Source organism: Saprolegnia parasitica (assembly GCF_000151545.1).
Source record: "Saprolegnia parasitica CBS 223.65 unplaced genomic scaffold supercont2.36, whole genome shotgun sequence".
NCBI lineage: Eukaryota > Oomycota > Saprolegniomycetes > Saprolegniales > Saprolegniaceae > Saprolegnia > Saprolegnia parasitica.
The window spans coordinates 68,006-85,727 of NW_012156430.1; the positions used below are offsets into that span (position 1 = coordinate 68,006).

Genomic DNA, 17,722 nt, shown 5'->3' on the forward strand with positions numbered 1-17,722 from the left:
TCATTCTCGTTGTGTGATGGCGTAATCATGATCGTACCGCGACTATGGTTTAACTTCGTGGCGAGGACAGAGATCCATCGTGGACCTGCAATATGCGTAGGGACAACGATATTATTGCACCAAGACCATGTGCACGAGGTCGGGCGCGCTCTCGGGTCATGCAGACTGACGCCCGTGATGGGTAAATCACACTATTTCAGATCGAAACGCCGTGGACTTCGTATTGCATCGTGAGCGAATTTCAAGTGCGCGAACTTGCGAGCTGGGCCCTCCATTGGACGGTTGCCAAGGCGCCTGTTTTCCATCTTCCCTTCGTCGCCATGCTCGCTCGCTCCTTGGGTCGCACGTCGGCGCTCGCGGCTCGCTCCTCGTCGGCTGCTGCGCCCTTCGCCACGAACGCGGAGCTCTCGCCGCGCGCCAGCGTCTCGGACCTCATGGCCCCCAACAACGCCAAGAACAGCGTTGGTACGTGCGTCGAGGTCAATAGGTCTGCATCTGAGGCCATGCTGCTGTAGAGTATGTCGTGAGCAAGGTTGACGACCTCGTCAACTGGGCGCGCCGTGGCTCGATGTGGCCCATGACCTTCGGTCTTGCTTGCTGCGCCGTTGAAATGATGCACACGGCTGGCTCGCGCTACGATTTCGAGCGCATGGGTATGGTCTTCCGTGCCAGTCCCCGTCAGTCGGATGTGATGATTGTGGCCGGCACCTTGACAAATAAGATGGCGCCCGCCTTCCGCCGCGTCTACGATCAGATGCCGGAACCCCGCTACGTCGTGTCCATGGGCAGTTGCGCCAACGGTGGCGGGTACGTGGCTTGCATCCCGCCTGCGTGCACACGATATGCTCATGCGACGCCCTAAATAGCTACTACCACTACTCGTACTCGGTGGTGCGTGGTGTCGACCGTATCATCCCCGTCGACATTTACGTGCCGGGCTGCCCGCCCACGGCCGAGGCCTTGTTGTACGGCATGTTGCAGCTTCAGAAGAAGATCAAGAGCAACAAGAGCCTCTTGCTCAAGCTGCGCAAGTAAGCAGCTCCTGTCCGCGTCACTTGGCAACTCCTCCAACGACGACGACGTGCAGTAATATACGAGTGATTCACATGCGTCGCCCGAGTTCCTCTACGAAATGCAGCAAAATGGCATGCACACCTCTTGGGAGCCCGACGAGTCCGAGCTGCTGCGGGCGGTGCACTACGTCGTGCAGTGTGCGCAGGCCATGCCCGTACAGCGTCTACCGACAGCAGCACGAAGCGACGAGCCACATGCCGTCGTCGCCGTACCTCGATCCACGGCAGCGCGTGCGCCGTGGCAGCCTTCCACACGGATGGAACGGGGCGCAGACGGTTGGCGTGACCGACGGGAGCCATCGCATGGAAGAAGGCGTGCAAGACGAGCAAGTCGATGGGCTCGACCGCTACGATTCCAGGCCAACAAGGTTCATCGCCAAGCACTATTTGTGTCGTACCATCGGCGCTGGCCATCGAGGACTCTGTCGGGCGCGCCAAGAAGGCATGGCCGCAGGTGGCGCACGCAGTGGCGTCGCGCTCGACCTCAAGCATGGCCCAGCAGTGGTCGCAGAGCGTCTCGCCCATGGCGCGATGAAACGTGCAGTACGACGCGAGCGTGCGCGTGTCGGTCGTTGCCGGCGAGGCCACGAGGCGCCGTCGCGCGGCCAGGGCGGTGGCCCACTCGACCTGAAGCGCGCGGGCATCTATGCGAATGGTCTTGCCGCCAGACATGATGATGGCGTTCTACCGTGCCGAGACGGCAGTCGGCGCGACGCTGCGAGGTAGGCGGCGTACGATAGCATCGTACATGCCGCTTCGACGCGACCCTCGATCGCTCGTCGCTGCGCTGGCCGGCTGCTCTCGTGCCGATACCACGCACTCACGCGCTCGAGAAAGGCGAGGAAGAGCCCGCGCCACGGCCAGCGCTCGACCCGCGTCGCCGCGCTGGCTCTGGACAGCCACAATCAGATTTACTACTTGATAAAAATCCACCGAGCACAGGAGGAATACCGACCCAAAGCAGCGACGCGTCGTGTCTGGCAGCCACGTCGACAGCGGATCAAGGCGCGTCCACGGCAAGCGGTACTCGATGGCCCACGATGCCCACGTCTCGTCGTTGGTGGGCTCACAGCGCGCTGCCATGTCTGCTGCAAACGTCGACAGCACGAGCGCCGATGGCACCGTCCCGTCGTCCTGCCACTGCGTCTCGTAGCGCGCGACGAAGGGGTGGAGGTCACTCCGAACGTGCTCCATGTAGCAACGGCGTGCGTCGACCAAGTACCGGCGCGTCACGCGTTGGATCGTTGCGGCGGCGCGGTGCAGTCCCTTCTGCAGCCCGTCATCGTAGAGACGTCGTCGGGCCAGGCGCTCGTTTTGGACCATGTGCACAAAGCGTCGCCAGCTGCCAAAGACGGACCCGAGCCATCGGCGCCACACGCGTTGCCGCACGTGCCTCTGATGGTCTCGTCAGCCTCGTCAAGGCGATGGCATCGTACCTCGACGTGGCGTTGATGCACAGCGTAGCGTGCGGCGCGGGCAATGCGCTTCGCGCGCAGGAGCATCCACGTGACAACGCCGAGCTGCTTCAATGCGTGGGCGCGCCGGAGTCGCAGGCGCACCGGAATCGCTTGTAGCATGCGCCACCAGCTCGCGAGCTTCGTGGCCGCCGAATTCGCGTCCTCCAAGTGCCGTCGCTGCATCGTGGTCGTGAGCCGCAAGAGACACGCGGCATGTGACGTGGCACGCCTACAACACAATCCAGATCGATACGACCATGTTGACAAGGGGCACTGCATGTACCGGCGTTCACGAGCGCGATGAATGGACCGGCGGACGAGAAAGGCCGACCGAACGGGCCGCATGCGGAGCCTGCGCATGCCAGCGTATGGCACGTGCCAGAAGACACGCGTGGCGTACCGAGCCGAGACGAGGGTGACGGCGGCGTGCACGAGCGGCTGCACGAGGCGCTCGTACAGGAGCGCGACGCGTGCTGCGTCGACGTCGCGCTGCAGCGTCGGAAGCCGCCGACCCAAAACTAAGAAATCAGTGGTGCGGGACGTCTACTACTGTACGTACGTGGGCGACAATCGTCGGCGCATACGTTGACGGAAATCCATCAATGAGGGACGTTGCGACGTCTATGAGTACCGCCCGCGCGGTCGTCAAGAGACAAACACAAGTATTCTGTACCGTTGCCGTTGGCGAGCTGCAGTTGCTCCTGCAGCGCCACATGGGCCGCGAGCACCACGTTGTGCTTGGCTTGCAACGCGAGAAGGTCGTGCCACGTTAAGTGGTACGCTTCCCGGCGCGCCCGGAGCCGCTGAAGACGGGTGTCAACGCGGTCCGGAGGTCGGTACACGAGTCGCTCGTCGCCCCCGTAGATGTTCCTTTGCAAATTCGTCAGCGTAGAGAGCATGTGAGAGCCGCGTTACGAGCCGCGCAGAACGTCTTTGGGCCGCTGCGAAAGGCGCTGTCGACAGTGATACCCGCGGTAGACGCGCTGGAGCGTTCTCGCCGCGCGTTCAAACTTGGCCATACCTAGCCTTAGCGTCGTTGGCGCAGCCGTGGCGTGAGTTTGTTGAAAACCTCGTTTGGCGTTGTGGCGCTTGTGGGCGTACAGCACGCGAAAGAAGCGGCGGCGGCGCACAAACCTACGAGCGCATCGTAGGACAACATGGATGAGGTTGCAAGAACCCGCGCCAACGCCGTTGGATGCGCGTCGCCATCTTGGACCGGAAGCGGCTACAGCAAGAGACTGAGCCGCCGCAGACGGAGGCAGGCGCACCGGCAAGAGACCGCGCGGGGCGAGGTGCGAACGACGGCCGAGAGGTCAAAGTGCAGTGCGTGCGCCGTGAGCGCCGGGCCGAGCAGATGAAAGAACTCGGAGACGACAACGACGCATCGCATGGACGCCACGAGCCGCCGCGCGTGGTGAACCTCGGCCTCCAGCGGCCGCAAGAGCATGCTCCCGAAGCGACTAAAGATAGACTGCAGCGTTCGTACCATCATCCCTCCAAGACGCATCGTAGTTGTAGCGATTCTTGACGACTCGGCGACTCGTACGCTTGTCCTTGGTGCCTCCTAGTGCCTCCAAGGATCAAATATGCTTATTGGCCCTTGGTGCCACGCACCGCAGGCCAGAATTGACGTTGAAGCCTATCGTGGCCGCTCCTGTCTGGTCCTTTGAGTGGCAAGGTGCGATCAGCAACAGGTGACACTCGTATCTCTCGAGATGCGTGCGCCATGGTGCCAGCACTGCGAGAAGGAAGCGCAACACGCTCTGTTTTAGCCTGGTATTTCAAAGTACAACCACAGGACGCAAGTGCAAACTGGCATGGCGTGCTGCCACGTCACTGTACTGCAACGTGCACGCAGCGTGGAGCCCAAGACAGCGCCAAGGACGCTCTATGCATGTGTCGCTGGTGCAGCGAGCTCCAGCGCGATGCGCGCATAGCCGAGCAGCGTCGCCTCGACATGTGCAAACGATGTGCCTTTGATCGCGACGACGTCGTAGGCGGGCGATCCATCCTCGAGCTTGGCGTGCATGTAGAGCTCGACACCAAAGCACGCGCTCTCGCCGTACTGCTCGGTGCCATCCCACGACGCGGGTCGGTAGTCTCTCGTCGGTCGCCCCGTGGGCCGAAAGGCCTGGAGGTGTGTCCACTGATACCGCGCATTGGCCACGGGGTCCCGCGACAGCTTGCGCGTGTTGCGGTGAAAAAACACTTCGCGACCAGAGTCGTCGTACTGCACCTACAGCGATGGTGGTGCCGCCACGTCATATCGTGGTTTGGACTACCATGCTGAGGCCGCAGAAGCGAGGGTACTGCGGGTGGTGCACGCCGAGCGCCCCTGGCGGCCGTGCCACCATGCGAAAGCTGCTCGTGGTCTTGAGCCATGCGAGGCGGTAGAGGTCCTTGTCCCCCCAGACGAGGCGCAGGCGCTCCAGCAGCGGCGGGCGCTCGATGGCGTAAAACATGAGCATGTGCAGCGCCCGCTCGTGCCGCCGCCGGTCCACGAGCACTTGGCCGCTCTCTTGTTCAAACATCTCAACGGGCGGGAGGTCCAAAAGCTCCCTACGTAGTACTGTCGATGTTATCCCGTTGCGATTCTGGTCGAGTACCAGAGGAGGCTTTCGTTGTGCACGTTGAAAATCGTATTGGTCGGCTGCCAAAAGTCGGGCCAAAAGACCGTGCCGTGGACCTTATACGCTGGTAGCTCAAAGAGGTACGTTGGGTCGGCGACCGCAAAGTTGTCCGTGTCCAGCAGCAACACATGCTGAAACGCACTAGGAAGAAAGTATTTCGTGCCGCAAAAGTCGAGTGGCCAGACAAGCAGAAGGACCTGTAAAAGAGAGCATAGGGCTTGGTATAAAAGCCTGTCGCGCGCGGATCTTGAATGCGGCGGAGCGACAGAAGCGGGTCGTGTGCGAGGAGGTGCGTTAGGATCGGGTCGGTCGGCGCCGTCTCGTCGTCGCGATACCTAAGACGCAAATCATGGATGCAGCTGAAGGCGAAGAGGACATCAAATACGCACCACAGCTCGATCGGCAAGGTGCAGCCCAAGGCGCGCAGCGAGCGAATGTTGGCAAATGCACTGACGAGCGACGCGTGGTGGATGACCATGACGATGCCCCTCTCGCCCTCTGTTTTGTGTTAAATGGCGTCGCCAAAACCATAGCGCTGACGTACCTAGAGCGTACCACGGCTGCGTAAAGATTGACGCGGTCGGCGTATGCACGTAGCGCTCCGAGAGCGGGCCAAAGTCCATAAAGGCGCGCGCGTCCCGGCACGAGTACTGGACGTAGTGCTTCGTGGACGTGCACGTCGAGCGCATGGCGGTCAGCGCAGCGCTCGACGACCTGTTGCCGACAAGGCAGGCGCCCATCGCCGGAAGCTTCAAGTCCTCGGTACAGGCGTTGCGCTGGTCGCGCTCGTCGCCGCATGAGCCCGAGGACTGCCACCCGATGCACTCAAAGTCGTCGATGGCCCAGACCGGCCGCAGCGCTGGCGCAGAGGGCATGCTCTCTGGGGTCATGTACATGGAGTAGAAGACGTACAGCATGCAGCAGACCCATACGTGAAGAGCCACAAGCAGCGCGCCGACCGATCGCCGCATGTCCGCACACTCGCGAGATCGCAACCACCGAAAACCTGTGAAAGATAATACGCGCGTCTCGGTGCGCCACGTCATCGACGGCACGAGGTGGCGCTCAAGTGACGTTGGCAATAGCAACGATTGCAATGAGATGCTATCAGCAAAGAGATGTTACCTCGCGGGAAGCAGAGGTCCAGATTGCTCTTGAGTGCGAGAGAAGGTAGAAACGTCGTTGCGGTACCGAGTGGAATTAGCGGTCACTGGACCTCAGATGGTCTGGCTCCCAAGATACCACTGGAATCGAAGCCGCGCCGAGACCCGTTGGGTCTTCTTCACACTGCATTTGTCCAATCGAGCACGTCTTGCCGCTCTCTGCACCATCTTGAGGGGCGCCAAGTGCTCGTTTCCGCGGCGGCGAGTTGCCTCGAGGCGCTGTCGGTTGTCGCAACCGTCCGCAATCCGGAAATCGCGTCCTCCCGTATCCGGATACCGCTCGTCAATCCCACAACAATGGTATTTTATGCCGAATTTCTATTCTCAATACAAATACCAAGTATACGTATCATGTTTCTAGGAATGCCGGCCGGTTTAGGAAAGGGCAATCTCGAATCTGGCACCATGGACGACCGCGAGAAGACGACGTCGTTTGCGCAGAACCTCTCGCCCGAGGACCTCGACTACCTCAAGCAGATCGCGCGCAAGACGTGCGCCCGCGTGGCCAGCGCATCGCGCATGGACGCCGGTGCGGCCATCCGCTGGGAGCCGCTGGGCTGCAAAGACGGCGTGGACCTCTACTTTGGCGCGATCCCGGACGAGCGCGTCCGCTCCAAGGCGCGCAAGTACATGTGCGGCGTGACGTACATCATGGCTTCCATCGACGAAGTCGTCCAGCTCTTCCACTCCAAGTCGTCGCTCCAGCGCGTCAAGGACAGCGAGCCACAGGTACGCGACGGCGCTCCATGGCCAGCAATGGACGTCGTCACTAGACACGCTTCAACGCGTTCGAGCGTGACATTCTCAACACGCGGACGCTGCACAAGATCCGCAAGCGGACGAGCGCCAACCCGCGCCACGCCATCTCGCTCAAGTGGATGCGACTCGGGTCGAGCGCCGCCAATATGGAAGACCGCGACTTTGTCTACCTCGAGGTACTACTGCATGGCCAATGCGTCCCGATTCAAGACGCATGCGCGTAGTGCCAAGACACGATCTTTGACGAGAAGCTCCAGCGCCGCGGGTGGGTCTGCAGCATGCACTCGGTGCACCTGCCGAGCTGCCCGGTCCTCGACGGCTACGTCCGCGGCAGTCTCTACCGGTCGGGCTACGTGGTGCGCGAGACGTCGACGCCGGGCACGCTGGAGCTCGTGTGCATTATGGACATGGACTTTAAGGGCACGTTGTCCGAGCCAGCGACCAACCTCTGGCTCAAGGCGCGGGTGCTCACCGTCAGCGGCGTGCGCCAGCACTTCGAGAGCCAATGGAACACGACGCAGTTACCGCCAATGGTCCACGCGCCGCCAAAGGTTGTGCCCGAGGAAGAGCCCGAGGCCGTCGCGACCCACTGCGTGTCGTGCGACGACGAGTTCAACGGATACAACCCATCGACGACCTGCGTGCACTGCCAGCAGGTAACATCAGATCGCCTGCCCGCGACGCTCTCCCAACCCAAGTAACATAGGCTGTGTGCCGGACGTGCTCGTGCGAGATCGACGAGACTAGCCAAGTGTGGTGCACGTCGTGCCTCATCCAGGCCAAGCAAGCCCAGCTCTTTGCGAACGACCAAGTGCCCGAAGAAGTCGACGTGCCCGAAGAAGACGAGATCGTCCACGACACACCAAGCAGTCCGCAGCACGAGCCTGCGCGCGATTGTATTGAAAACGAAGCCGACGACCTTCGGACTGGGAACCAGGTCGAGGAGGACGTGGCCGACTGTGACGCGTCGATCGCGTCGGCGACGTCAGAGGGCCATGTCTCTGGCGTCGTGCAGCCAGCTGGGTTCTTTGCGCGCGCCTGGACCGCTGACGTCGACGACGCCACGTGGCATCCGGACGACGAGGCTGCGCAGATCCAGAGCGAGATTGCGGCGCTGGACGATCTTCCCGCACCGAGTAGCGGTATGTATGCGCTCGCCCTCCGCCGCCTGCAGCGCGCCAAGACGCTCGACGAGCAAAAGACGCGCCTCGCCATCGTCCACGTCTACCACGCCACCGCCGTCAACTAAAAACTGGTTTTGAATACAACGACTGGTATTGCATCTCAGAGTTGTTGTTTCGCACCATCCTCCTCGCGTACTCGCGCCAGCAACGTCACGACGCCGTTGTGACGTCGTCCACCCATGGATAAAGACACGGACCGGGCGCCAAGGCTGCGACTGACATCGACGAGAAAGCATGGTCCACCGTGGGACAGGCCGTCGTCCATGCGCGCCAACCAAACAGACATGGCTGCCTTCCTGGCCTCGACCAGGTTCGCTTTGCTGGTTGCCTGTCCATGAGCTTCTCAGTCTACGGCAATGTGGCGTGTCATCAGGTAGCTTTCACGACCGTCTCAAATGCACCGACCCCGGCACATCTGTCGACACGGGCAGTCGCTGCAAGTGGCCATATCTTTCTTCTCACCCATGCGATAGGCTCGGCAACGCAACCACGCGCAATCAACATGCAATGCGCTTCTCTGGCTGCGTGTCAAGTGACGTCGCCACGACCGTAATTGGGCACAATTCCGTGTCGGCGTCCGTGTCGGTGGGGCACCGGTTCGATCCTGCATACTCGGCGTACTTGTACAGTCGCTCGCTACCTGACTAGCGCAAGTGAGGTAGCATTGTCGTCGTTGAGGAGACTAGACTGCAATACCCCGGTAAGCTCAATACGATGGCTGGACGGCGGCGGTGCGACATGGCGGGAAAGCAATTTAGACGAGGGAGACACAATTGAGATATCCCGTCGTGACCTGCAAGAAGGTCGCCAATCGAACGACGCCGTTGGCGTATACAAACCGCAAGTCAAACGCGCTGGCTCGAATTCGGTTCGATCGAAGTTGGAACGCGGTTCGAAGAGTAACGACGCCGTGTCACGCCCGGAGGCCGCCACTTGTCAAGATGCACTTCGCCGTCGGAGGCTTGAGCAACGAGGCGACGCGCGAGCTCACGGCCGTCGCCAAGCGGTCCTCGAGCGCGCTCCTCAGCGTCGCGCTGCGTTCGCAGGACTCGCCCATCGTGTGGGCCCGCGCCGGCGCCGCCGAGAACGTCCAGCTCTTCTCGGGCGAGGCCAAGGTGCCGAGCCGCCTCGCGCCGCTGCAGTACATGTGCGCCCACACGCAGGTGCACGCGACGCTATCGGCGCTCATGCCGCTCATGTTGTACCTTCCGCTGCACGGCGACTTTCGCCGGTACGTCCACGACTCGGTGGTCATCAACAGCCACACGCTCTTCGACATTGAGAAGCCCGAGCTCGCGCAGCCCTACCGCGCGACGAGCATCAACTGGATGTCGATCCGCAGTGCGTCGTCGCTCATGCAGAACCGCGACTTTGTCTACGTCCAGGTACTACATCGACGCCATATATGCCCGTCGCTCAAAATGTCCATGGCATAGCACCAAGACGAGCTCGAAGGGCCGACGAAAGGGTGGGTTTCGTGCATGCACTCGGTCAACCTTCCGTCGTGCCCGCCATTGTCGGACCGCCACAGTCTCGTCCGCGGCGGCATTTACTCGTCCGGCTTTGTCTTCCGCGCGTCCAAGCGACCGGGGATCCTCGACGCCGTCTTCGTGCTGCAAGTGGACTTTAAAGGCAAAGCGCCGCGCCTCCTCTGCACGAGCACGCTCAAGCAGTGGGCCACGAGCCTCGGCCGCATCGCTGCGTACTTTGCACGACCCAGGCATCTCGTGCGCCCGAGCTTTGCGCTCGTGGACGGCGACGACGACGAGGTCCGGCGCAAGTCGGACGTCTGCCGCGTCTGCGACCAAGCGCTCAGCGGCTTCCGCATCGAGAAGGAGACGTGCCGCAAGTGCCAAGTGGTAATCATGCAACACGTGGTCGTTTGCTCATGCATCGGTAGCAAATCTGCAGCAAGTGCGCCGTGTGGAGCGAGGTCGAGCTCGACGTCGTCGGCATTCTCAAGGTGCTCGTGTGCACGCCCTGCGCCGTCAAGGAGCAGCACCGCCTCCAGTCGCTCCTCGGTACGACAATAATCACCGCGCTAAAGTATCGCATGTCACAGCCAACTTCAACTTTGCTACGGGTGTAGAAAGTGCATTGCCCAAAGCCAAGCCCATTCGCGCCAGCATGCCAGCCGCGGCTGTCAGCGTCTCGGCGACCCCGGCCGCTTGGACCTCGAGCAGCAAGATGCGGTCGCTGAGTCTCTTCGACGAGGGCCTCGGGTCTTCGACGGCTGACGACGCCAAGGGCATGATCCCGCTGCGCTACTCGCCCGCGCGGCAGTCGTATCAAGAAGTGCCCTGCGAGCCGCGCCGGTCCCGCGCGTCGCTGCCCACCGCCGGCGTGCGCTCGTCGATCATCGAGCTCAACGACGTGTACACCAAGCCGATCGTCGCACCCCGTTTTGTGCTCGGACGGCACGCGAGCGACTGCTCTCTCTCCGAGATCAAGCGCGCGCAGCTCCAGCGAACGTCCCTGTCGCTGCCCGTTGCCGAGCCCGACGACTCGACGCGCTGTGTGTACGACGACCCGGACTCGTCGTGGCGGCCGCTCGACACAATTTCATCGACGGGCGCGCGCGCCGCCTCCGAGAGCGACGACTCGGACACACCAAGCATGGTCCAGCTCTACACCCTTCGCGGGTCCCGACTCGACACGACCGACGCCGTGGTGTCCGGCTGCCTCTTGTAGTTCCACGCTCGTCCTATTTACTACTACGCACAACGCAACCCTAACCCTACCGCAAGCAACGTCGGCCTCCTGTTATTAGCTGGTCTTTCGTGTTGGCTGGTCTTTCTCTTCTGTCGAGACGCAGAGCGTCGCGAAGGTCCATGCGCTCGAGGACACGACTACAGATATTGTCTACGTCTTGTCTAGCGTAATGCGACTACTGCGGGTCTTGCACCGCGGCGCGAAGCGTTTCTTTGATTTGCTCCCGCTCGCTCGCGTTGGCCATGCGGAGACGCTCCATGAGCAGCGCCGTGAGGTACGCGACCGAGTCGTCTTCGTTGTTGCTCGTCCGCAGCGGCCCGAGCATGTCTTCAATGCTTGCGCTATGGTCAAAGTTGGGCGGCCCTTCCTTCTGGAGCTCCGTCGCCGGCTGGTTCTCGAGCTGCAGAGTCGTCGCCTTCTTGTCCATGGGCTGCAAAAACATGTCGATGTCTTGATCCAGAAACTTGGAGACGGCGACGGCCGTCGGGCTCGACCCGTTGCCGAGACGGTTGTTGTTCGAGGCCGCGGGATTCGATGGCGGCTGCGACGGCATGTCGACAACGATCGAGTCGCGCTCGTCCGCAATGTACTCGTCCGGCGTCGCGTCGGGTCTCGTCGCATAGTAGCGCGTTTCCTTGATGCGGTACCGACTGCCCTTGTAGACGGACCCCGCCGGCAGCGCGAGCGCATTCCCACTCGTCGGCTCGGGGACGCTGGCTGGTGGCGGCGGCGCGACGAGATTCGAGGTGCTCGCAATGATGTTGTCGAAGCGCATCTGCATCGGGTCGAACCCACGCGGGTTGGACGACGGTCGGTCGATCCAGCGCGGTGGCGCCTGCGGCGGCGCTCGGAACCGCCCTGAAGCCGACGGCGGGTAGTAGTCGCGGGGCCGGCGGGCCAACGACGCGTCGTAGTCGTACTCATCGTTGAGGTGTCCGTCCTCCGCGCCTTGGATGATCTCGAGCCGGACCGTCGACTCGTTCGCGCCAGGGCGCTGGTTGTTGAGCTGCGCGAGCACGTCCGAGGCGTTGTTGAGGTCGCGGAGGTCGATCGTCGTCGCTTCGCCCGACCGCGGCAGGTACTGCACTTGCGTCTGCCGCGGGCCTGGTCGGGGCACACGCGCCGGAGGCGGCGGCACGTATCGGCTCACGGACGTGCCCACTTCGTCGTACAGGTCCAGCACCGACTCGCGCTCGTTGACAAACGACTCGCGCGAGTCGGGGCGCGCCGGCGGAAAGTAGGTCGAGTGCCGATGGAAGCCATTGGGTGGCGGCGCTGGATGCTGCTGGTACTCGGGCACGAGGGTCGTGTTCGTAGCGCGGCGCAAAGCCCGACGGCCGGTTGAGCGGCCCGGACCCAGTCTCGCGGTAGCTGGGCTTGCGCACCATGTGGTCCGGCATGCGCAGGCGCATCGCATACGGGTCGTCGTCCAGGAACGCGTCCGTGTGCATTGGCTTGGACATGGTCGCCCGCGGCAAGTTGGGTTGCTGCAAGCGCGACGGAAACGGCCCCGGCGGACCCGAGTTGGGCGACTTCATGTTGTTGGACGACGAGAGCGCGCTGCGCGCGTTTGGGTTGACGCCGTTGTTGCTGTTACTGTTGTTGTTGTTGTGATTGTTGTACAGCTCGTGCCCGGACCGCGAACGTCCTATTGGATGACGCAAGAGTGCGATGCTGTATACAAGAGATAGGCGAGCGTACCGTGTGCGCCGTTGGCTTGCCGGTTCTCGACGGCACAGAGCGAGCAAATGTGGTACTTCTTGATGCCTTCGACGGGGACGCTCGGGCGCTGTTGCGTGCAGCAGCTGCTGCAGACGACCTCGCCACACACGCGGCAGTTGTGCTTTTTCTTGAGGAAGCCAAAGCCGCCCGCGCAGCAGGCGCAGGTCGAGACACCGTGCTTGGACTTGAGGTGGATGTCGCCGAGGAGCGCGACGCCGCCCTTGTGCAGCGCGTTGTTGCTGTTGTTGTTGCTGCTGTTGGCGGGGTACGACGGCATGGCATGCGGGACGGGCGCGCTGGCGCGCCGCAGGAAATGGTCGTCGATCGCGCGGAGGCAGCCGAGGCGCTGCTTCATGATCGATTGGCGCAAGTGCATCGGAAGGGATCCCTTAAAGTCGATCTGGAGGAGGTAGATGGCTTCGAGCACGCCCGGCGTCTCCGTTTCTGTAAACACAAAGCCGGACCGGTACAAACTGCCGCGAACAATGTCGTGCGTGCGCTCGAGGGACGGCGCGCTCGGGAGGTCGATCGAGTGCATCGCGCAGACCCATCCTCGCTTGTTGCGCTTGGCATCCATAATGTCTTCTTGCGACTAGAACAACGGAATGGGCATGATGGGGAGGAGGAGGATAGGTGTACCTCGAGGTAGACGTAGTCGCGGGGCTTGGCCGCCATGGACGGCGACTCCATGAGGAACCACTTGATGCTGACCGAGTGGCGCGGGTACTTTTCGGTGCGCTGGCGCAAATACTTAAGCGTCTGGTAGCTCGCGAGGTCCTGGTTGAACTGGCGCGTGAACTCGGCCGATGGCGTCACGCCGTGTGTCTGGCTCATGTGGTCGGCGTTAAAGAGGTCCGCAACCTGGTCGATGGTCGCATGCACGGACGTGACGCCGCACATGTAGCTCAGGAATTTCTCTTGCTCTGGCAGCGGGTCGTCGCCGGCGAAGAGCTCGACCTTGTTCTCGACGCCGAGGCTGCGCCAGCGCACGGCGACGTTGCCCGTGTCGGCGCGCCGGGCCGCGTACGCCACCTGGGTGCACACGTCGCGGCCGAGTCTCTTCATGCGCTCGATCTCATCGTCCGTGAGCTGCGGCGCGTTGAAGAAGGTCTGCATCCGGTCGTCGTCGTCAGCGTCGTCGTCCTCCGCCCGTCCAAAATGATGCAATGGGTTATACCGAAGCGCAAGTCGCCTCATAACTCACGCGTGTTACCCAAATTCGGACTTGGACCTAATGCAGGGCGTTGAAGTCCGAAACGAACCTGCCCCCCAATGCGTTTTATAGGTAATACCGGTTTTCGAGTCAGGTTCATCGCTTGGCTCGTTCGACCGAATTCGGTAAAACCGAATTCTATACGGCCCCACGGCAGAGTGCGTATCCCTTCCGCCTACCAAGGCGTTTTGTATTGTATGTACTTGCCGTTTGTATGCGCCGACCGTATTTTAATGCAATGTACATCGTGAGAAGAGCCAGGTGGGGCCTCGTCTCGATGCAGCCAGAGTCTTCGACTCGCTCGTCCTGCTACTTGGCGATGCCCAAGCTGCAGCACCGGCGCCATGCCTGCTGCTGCTGCTGCGTCAGGATCGTTGCCGCCATTGCTCACACCACGTCGTGTCCGCTGCCGCATTAGCACACAGTTGAGGATCCCACGTCCCGGCGCAACCACTGCGGTCACGCCTCTCAGATCGCAGATAGCCGATGCGGCGGATGCGCTGTGTGCACGCCTTGATGGGCGCACGTGGCTGGCCATTGGCGCTTGCCAAGTCGCCGCGTCGTGACTCTGTCCCTGCGCCCGTTGCGTGAAGATCGTTTGATGTCTATTTGAGCCAATGACGTGGCAGCGTCCTGGCGCAGAAAGGTGATGGCCACCCGACCACCATCCACTTGCGTCCAGCACTGGCGTGACGCAGCCAACGCGTTCGAACAGCAAGGCACTGCAGAAGTAGCGTTCTATGGCATTCGCGCTCCCAATCCGGCTGCTCCAGCGCGCATCCTTGACGACACCGGGTAGTAGATTAGTAGGAGTAGTCATGAACGACTACTACAGCGTGTGCTTGGGCTTGGTCCAAAAATCATCGGCCGACACACTTGCAGCGGAAGCCCGGCTCTGAAATGACGACTCGGACGGCGCGGCCACATCCCACGCGGGGCCGACGACTGCTGAATCGTTGGAGACGACAGGCGAGATCGCAGCGTACCGCTTCCCGGTGCCGCTTGCGCCGCTGTCTTCAAGGAACGAGTAGAGCGGCTCTCGGCCAGCGTCAACGCTCAGGCGCTGTGGCTGCTTGCCGCGCATGATCTGCATGTACGGGTCGAGGTCTTCGTCCGTGGACGTCTCATGCTGGCGCGACGACTGCCGGTGGCTGCCACGGTGGTGCGTATCGGTTTGGCGCAGGAAGCTCCGGCGATTGGCTACGTCCGAAGGACCACAAGTGAGACGGCGGCATCAACGAGAAGGTATAACTACCCAGACGCAACGGGTGCTCGTCGCTGCGGCGGTCTTTCTGGAGGTTGCAGACGTTGCACACATCGACGCGCTTGAGGCCTGCAATTGGAATCTGCATGTCCTTGGCCTGCGAACACTCAGTGCAGACAATCTAGTACATGGTTCAAATCAGATCTGAGATACCGACGTCGTCGTCGTACGTCGCGGCAGAGCCGGCACGTGACTTTGCGGTGGACAAAGCTGAATTTGCGGCTGCACATGGCGCAGACCTTGACCTTCTCGAGGTTGCTCGCGCGCGACGTCTCCATGTTGCTCACGATGCGTGCGACGAGCGTGAGCTTGGCAAAGAACGCACTGAGGTGGGCGATGTTCCCGACCCGCGCTCGCAGCATCGACTCGACGTCTTCGCTCGGCACAAGGCCTTTGAAATGCACTTGGACCATGTGCAGCACCTGGACGACGCCCGGTGTTGCCGTCTCGAGCACGACGTAGCTACAGAAAGCGTCTTGAGCATCATAGATGCGACGAGTAGACTACCCGGAGCGGTACAGACTGCCACGCACGAGGCTATGCGACGTGTGGTACGCTGGAAACTCTGGGAGCTCCACCGAGTGCATGCTTTGTGCCCAGCCGTTGCGGCCGTGGAAGTGGACGTCGTTTTGATACTACTGGCGTTCTTGAGTTCCATCTTCTGATGATATAAGGGGCATGGGTACCTGCAGCACGACAAAGTCGCGTCGTGGCACGTACGCCGACGTCGAGTCCCAAACCAACCAGCGCAGCGATATCTGGAGCCGGTCGACGTGCTTGAGCGTGCGCAGATTCTTGGAGACGACCGTATTCTGCTCGAGCTGCGCGTATGCTTCCTCGCCCATCGCCGACTGCTCGTCGCCGCTAAGGAGCTCTGCGACTTCGTCCAGCGTTGCATGAACGGTCGTGGCACAGCACATGTATCTACGGCCATGAGCATCATGACCGACGCTCGCATGGCGGTGTACGTACTGGACGTCCGAGGTCGCCGCCGACTCGCCGACAAAGAACGCGAGGCCTGGATCTGTCGCAAACGGCAGCGGGCGCCACGTGATCCCGTACTTGTTGCGCTTGGCGAGCTTGGAGAGCGAGAGCAGCTCCGTGCACGTCTTGACGGCAGTCTCTTTCAGCGCTCGGACTTGCGACGGCGTCAACGCTGGACAGCTCGGCGACGGGAGGCGGCCGTGCTTTCCGAGACCTAGAAGCGACGTCCGCGATGACCTGGACGATCCCATGCGATGCTAAACTGGCCATTGCACTTGGTTGCCCTCGACCAAGTTACTCACGCCAGTGCATCGTCCGTGATCTCGGTCGCGTGACCGTTTTACGTGTTTTGCGCTCTTGGATTGGTACAATAGAAAATGCCGATAGAAATCCAGGTCACGCAACTGAGATTGCCGATCAGACGTGCAATCCCCAAGAAGCGCCGTCACTACTTGGCGCCACCAAGTCAACGACGTCCATTGTCATGTACACACGACTCTTGACGATGCGATAGCAGGTGGCGCACACAACATCGAAGAGCCGTCGAGACGAGCTCAAAGTGGGACCATTGGTCGGCTTGTCTTTGCCACCGTGTGCCTACGACACGGCGTCCGGGCGGTTTGGGCTTTCCTCCCTCTGGTCCATCACTGCAGAAGAAGGACTGCAGAATGCAACCGGTACCGTACCTTGACGCTCGCGACGAGGACGCGTTGGCAACTGCATCAACTATCGACACATATTCGCGCTCATTTGGTCCGTGGAAAGATGTCCTTCGACACGGTGCTATCCATCGCGCGAGTGGCTACAATATGGAGCCGACAGATCTCCACCGACCCCATACTGACTTGTGGGTGCTGGAACATGGACGGTCGAGAGCCATCGACAGTCGAGGTTGGTACGCAGGGGCTGCTCGGTACCACGTGCAAGCCAACGAGCACACGACGCTTGACAGGTGGTGACACCGAACAGCGCGATCATTGATGAACGAGTGCTGACGACTGCTCTACGGCTAACACGGCGATGCCTGCATCACACTTGTAGATCACGCCCCGATGTAGCCAACCCTATTGGATTCGAGTGGGCTTTCCTGGCTTTGGTGGTGGTCGAGCTGTCTGCATGGTCCGCGACGACATATAATGGTGACGACCGACCTGTGCACAAGGACGGGTGCGACGCGCCAGCCGCTGCCTTGAGACCTGCGTCGTGCTTGCGTGACGGGCGATTATTGCGAGAGGCCCGACTGGCAAGGTTGCCTGTGACACGGAGACTCCTCTCCCCTGATATCTCAATTGATCTCAATTGATGCCAATTTAAGATTCTCCAATTCTTCACGAGTTATGAAGAATTGCCTCACCGCCGCCAGGTATTGTATTAATACCGCCGCCCAAGATGGTTGACCATCTTGGGCGGCCGTGAGTGCATCGTCCTGCTTCGCTTCATTCTACCATCAGTACACTGCATGTAATGGACCACCTGGTTGTACAGCGAGCGAATGATCGGTGTGACGGAATTTGTGAAGGATTGTTGGCAAGGTACCGTACCCAATCGGAAGCGCCGTGTA

At 61.4% G+C, this 17,722-nt stretch overlaps 7 protein-coding genes across 7 annotated transcripts; 3 read left to right on the top strand and 4 right to left on the bottom strand.

Moving 5' to 3' along the window:
* The first annotated feature begins 298 nt into the window (after positions 1-298).
* SPRG_08194 (hypothetical protein) lies at positions 299-1,120 on the top strand. Its single transcript, XM_012347439.1, has 3 exons — positions 299-465; positions 516-807; positions 867-1,120. Exons 1-3 carry the CDS (start codon positions 321-323, stop codon positions 1,033-1,035), a joined length of 606 nt encoding a protein of 201 aa, XP_012202829.1. The 5' UTR covers positions 299-320; the 3' UTR covers positions 1,036-1,120.
* On the bottom strand, positions 1,103-3,977 carry SPRG_08195 (hypothetical protein; the record flags this gene model as incomplete). The annotated part of the gene is made up of 14 exons (XM_012347440.1): positions 1,103-1,237; positions 1,287-1,420; positions 1,472-1,717; positions 1,762-1,964; positions 2,029-2,468; positions 2,510-2,759; positions 2,814-2,882; positions 2,931-3,019; positions 3,090-3,151; positions 3,204-3,400; positions 3,446-3,551; positions 3,600-3,664; positions 3,718-3,755; positions 3,810-3,977. The coding sequence occupies 14 exons, from the start codon at positions 3,975-3,977 to the stop codon at positions 1,103-1,105; spliced, it is 2,202 nt and encodes a 733-aa protein (XP_012202830.1).
* Positions 3,978-4,418: 441 nt separating this feature from the next.
* Positions 4,419-6,131, bottom strand: SPRG_08196 (hypothetical protein; the record flags this gene model as incomplete). Its single annotated transcript, XM_012347441.1, has 6 exons — positions 4,419-4,766; positions 4,813-5,089; positions 5,137-5,301; positions 5,358-5,495; positions 5,550-5,658; positions 5,705-6,131. The coding sequence occupies 6 exons, from the start codon at positions 6,129-6,131 to the stop codon at positions 4,419-4,421; spliced, it is 1,464 nt and encodes a 487-aa protein (XP_012202831.1).
* Positions 6,132-6,660: 529 nt separating this feature from the next.
* SPRG_08197 (hypothetical protein) lies at positions 6,661-8,365 on the top strand. The gene is made up of 4 exons (XM_012347442.1): positions 6,661-7,052; positions 7,097-7,258; positions 7,307-7,738; positions 7,789-8,365. Exons 1-4 carry the CDS (start codon positions 6,675-6,677, stop codon positions 8,329-8,331), a joined length of 1,515 nt encoding a protein of 504 aa, XP_012202832.1. The 5' UTR covers positions 6,661-6,674; the 3' UTR covers positions 8,332-8,365.
* Positions 8,366-9,158: 793 nt separating this feature from the next.
* On the top strand, positions 9,159-11,028 carry SPRG_08198 (hypothetical protein). The gene is made up of 4 exons (XM_012347443.1): positions 9,159-9,651; positions 9,703-10,125; positions 10,167-10,287; positions 10,356-11,028. The coding sequence occupies exons 1-4, from the start codon at positions 9,208-9,210 to the stop codon at positions 10,955-10,957; spliced, it is 1,590 nt and encodes a 529-aa protein (XP_012202833.1). The 5' UTR covers positions 9,159-9,207; the 3' UTR covers positions 10,958-11,028.
* Positions 11,029-11,153: 125 nt separating this feature from the next.
* On the bottom strand, positions 11,154-13,816 carry SPRG_08199 (hypothetical protein; the record flags this gene model as incomplete). The annotated part of the gene is made up of 4 exons (XM_012347444.1): positions 11,154-12,253; positions 12,279-12,626; positions 12,680-13,292; positions 13,340-13,816. 4 exons carry the CDS (start codon positions 13,814-13,816, stop codon positions 11,154-11,156), a joined length of 2,538 nt encoding a protein of 845 aa, XP_012202834.1.
* A 926-nt stretch (positions 13,817-14,742) lies between these two features.
* On the bottom strand, positions 14,743-16,439 carry SPRG_08200 (hypothetical protein; the record flags this gene model as incomplete). The annotated part of the gene is made up of 6 exons (XM_012347445.1): positions 16,150-16,439; positions 15,864-16,101; positions 15,685-15,812; positions 15,348-15,639; positions 15,169-15,298; positions 14,743-15,113 (listed from the first exon to the last, which is right to left on the bottom strand). The coding sequence occupies exons 1-6, from the start codon at positions 16,410-16,412 to the stop codon at positions 14,743-14,745; spliced, it is 1,422 nt and encodes a 473-aa protein (XP_012202835.1). The 5' UTR covers positions 16,413-16,439.
* Between the last annotated feature and the right edge of the window lie 1,283 nt (positions 16,440-17,722).

What these genes read in the sequence shown, in the direction of transcription:
- SPRG_08197 (XM_012347442.1), top strand. Translation starts at nt 6,675, where the DNA reads ATGTTTCTAGGAATGCCGGCCGGTTTAGGAAAGGGCAATCTCGAATCT. An exon ending in TCAAGGACAGCGAGCCACAG is followed by an intron (nt 7,053 to 7,096) that starts GTACGCGACGGC and finishes CGTCGTCACTAG; the next exon opens with ACACGCTTCAACGCGTTCGA. An exon ending in GCGACTTTGTCTACCTCGAG is followed by an intron (nt 7,259 to 7,306) that starts GTACTACTGCAT and finishes GCATGCGCGTAG; the next exon opens with TGCCAAGACACGATCTTTGA.
- SPRG_08198 (XM_012347443.1), top strand. Translation starts at nt 9,208, where the DNA reads ATGCACTTCGCCGTCGGAGGCTTGAGCAACGAGGCGACGCGCGAGCTC. An exon ending in GCGACTTTGTCTACGTCCAG is followed by an intron (nt 9,652 to 9,702) that starts GTACTACATCGA and finishes TCCATGGCATAG; the next exon opens with CACCAAGACGAGCTCGAAGG. An exon ending in CGTGCCGCAAGTGCCAAGTG is followed by an intron (nt 10,126 to 10,166) that starts GTAATCATGCAA and finishes ATGCATCGGTAG; the next exon opens with CAAATCTGCAGCAAGTGCGC.
- SPRG_08194 (XM_012347439.1), top strand. Translation starts at nt 321, where the DNA reads ATGCTCGCTCGCTCCTTGGGTCGCACGTCGGCGCTCGCGGCTCGCTCC. An exon ending in CAACGCCAAGAACAGCGTTG is followed by an intron (nt 466 to 515) that starts GTACGTGCGTCG and finishes ATGCTGCTGTAG; the next exon opens with AGTATGTCGTGAGCAAGGTT. An exon ending in AGTTGCGCCAACGGTGGCGG is followed by an intron (nt 808 to 866) that starts GTACGTGGCTTG and finishes CGCCCTAAATAG; the next exon opens with CTACTACCACTACTCGTACT.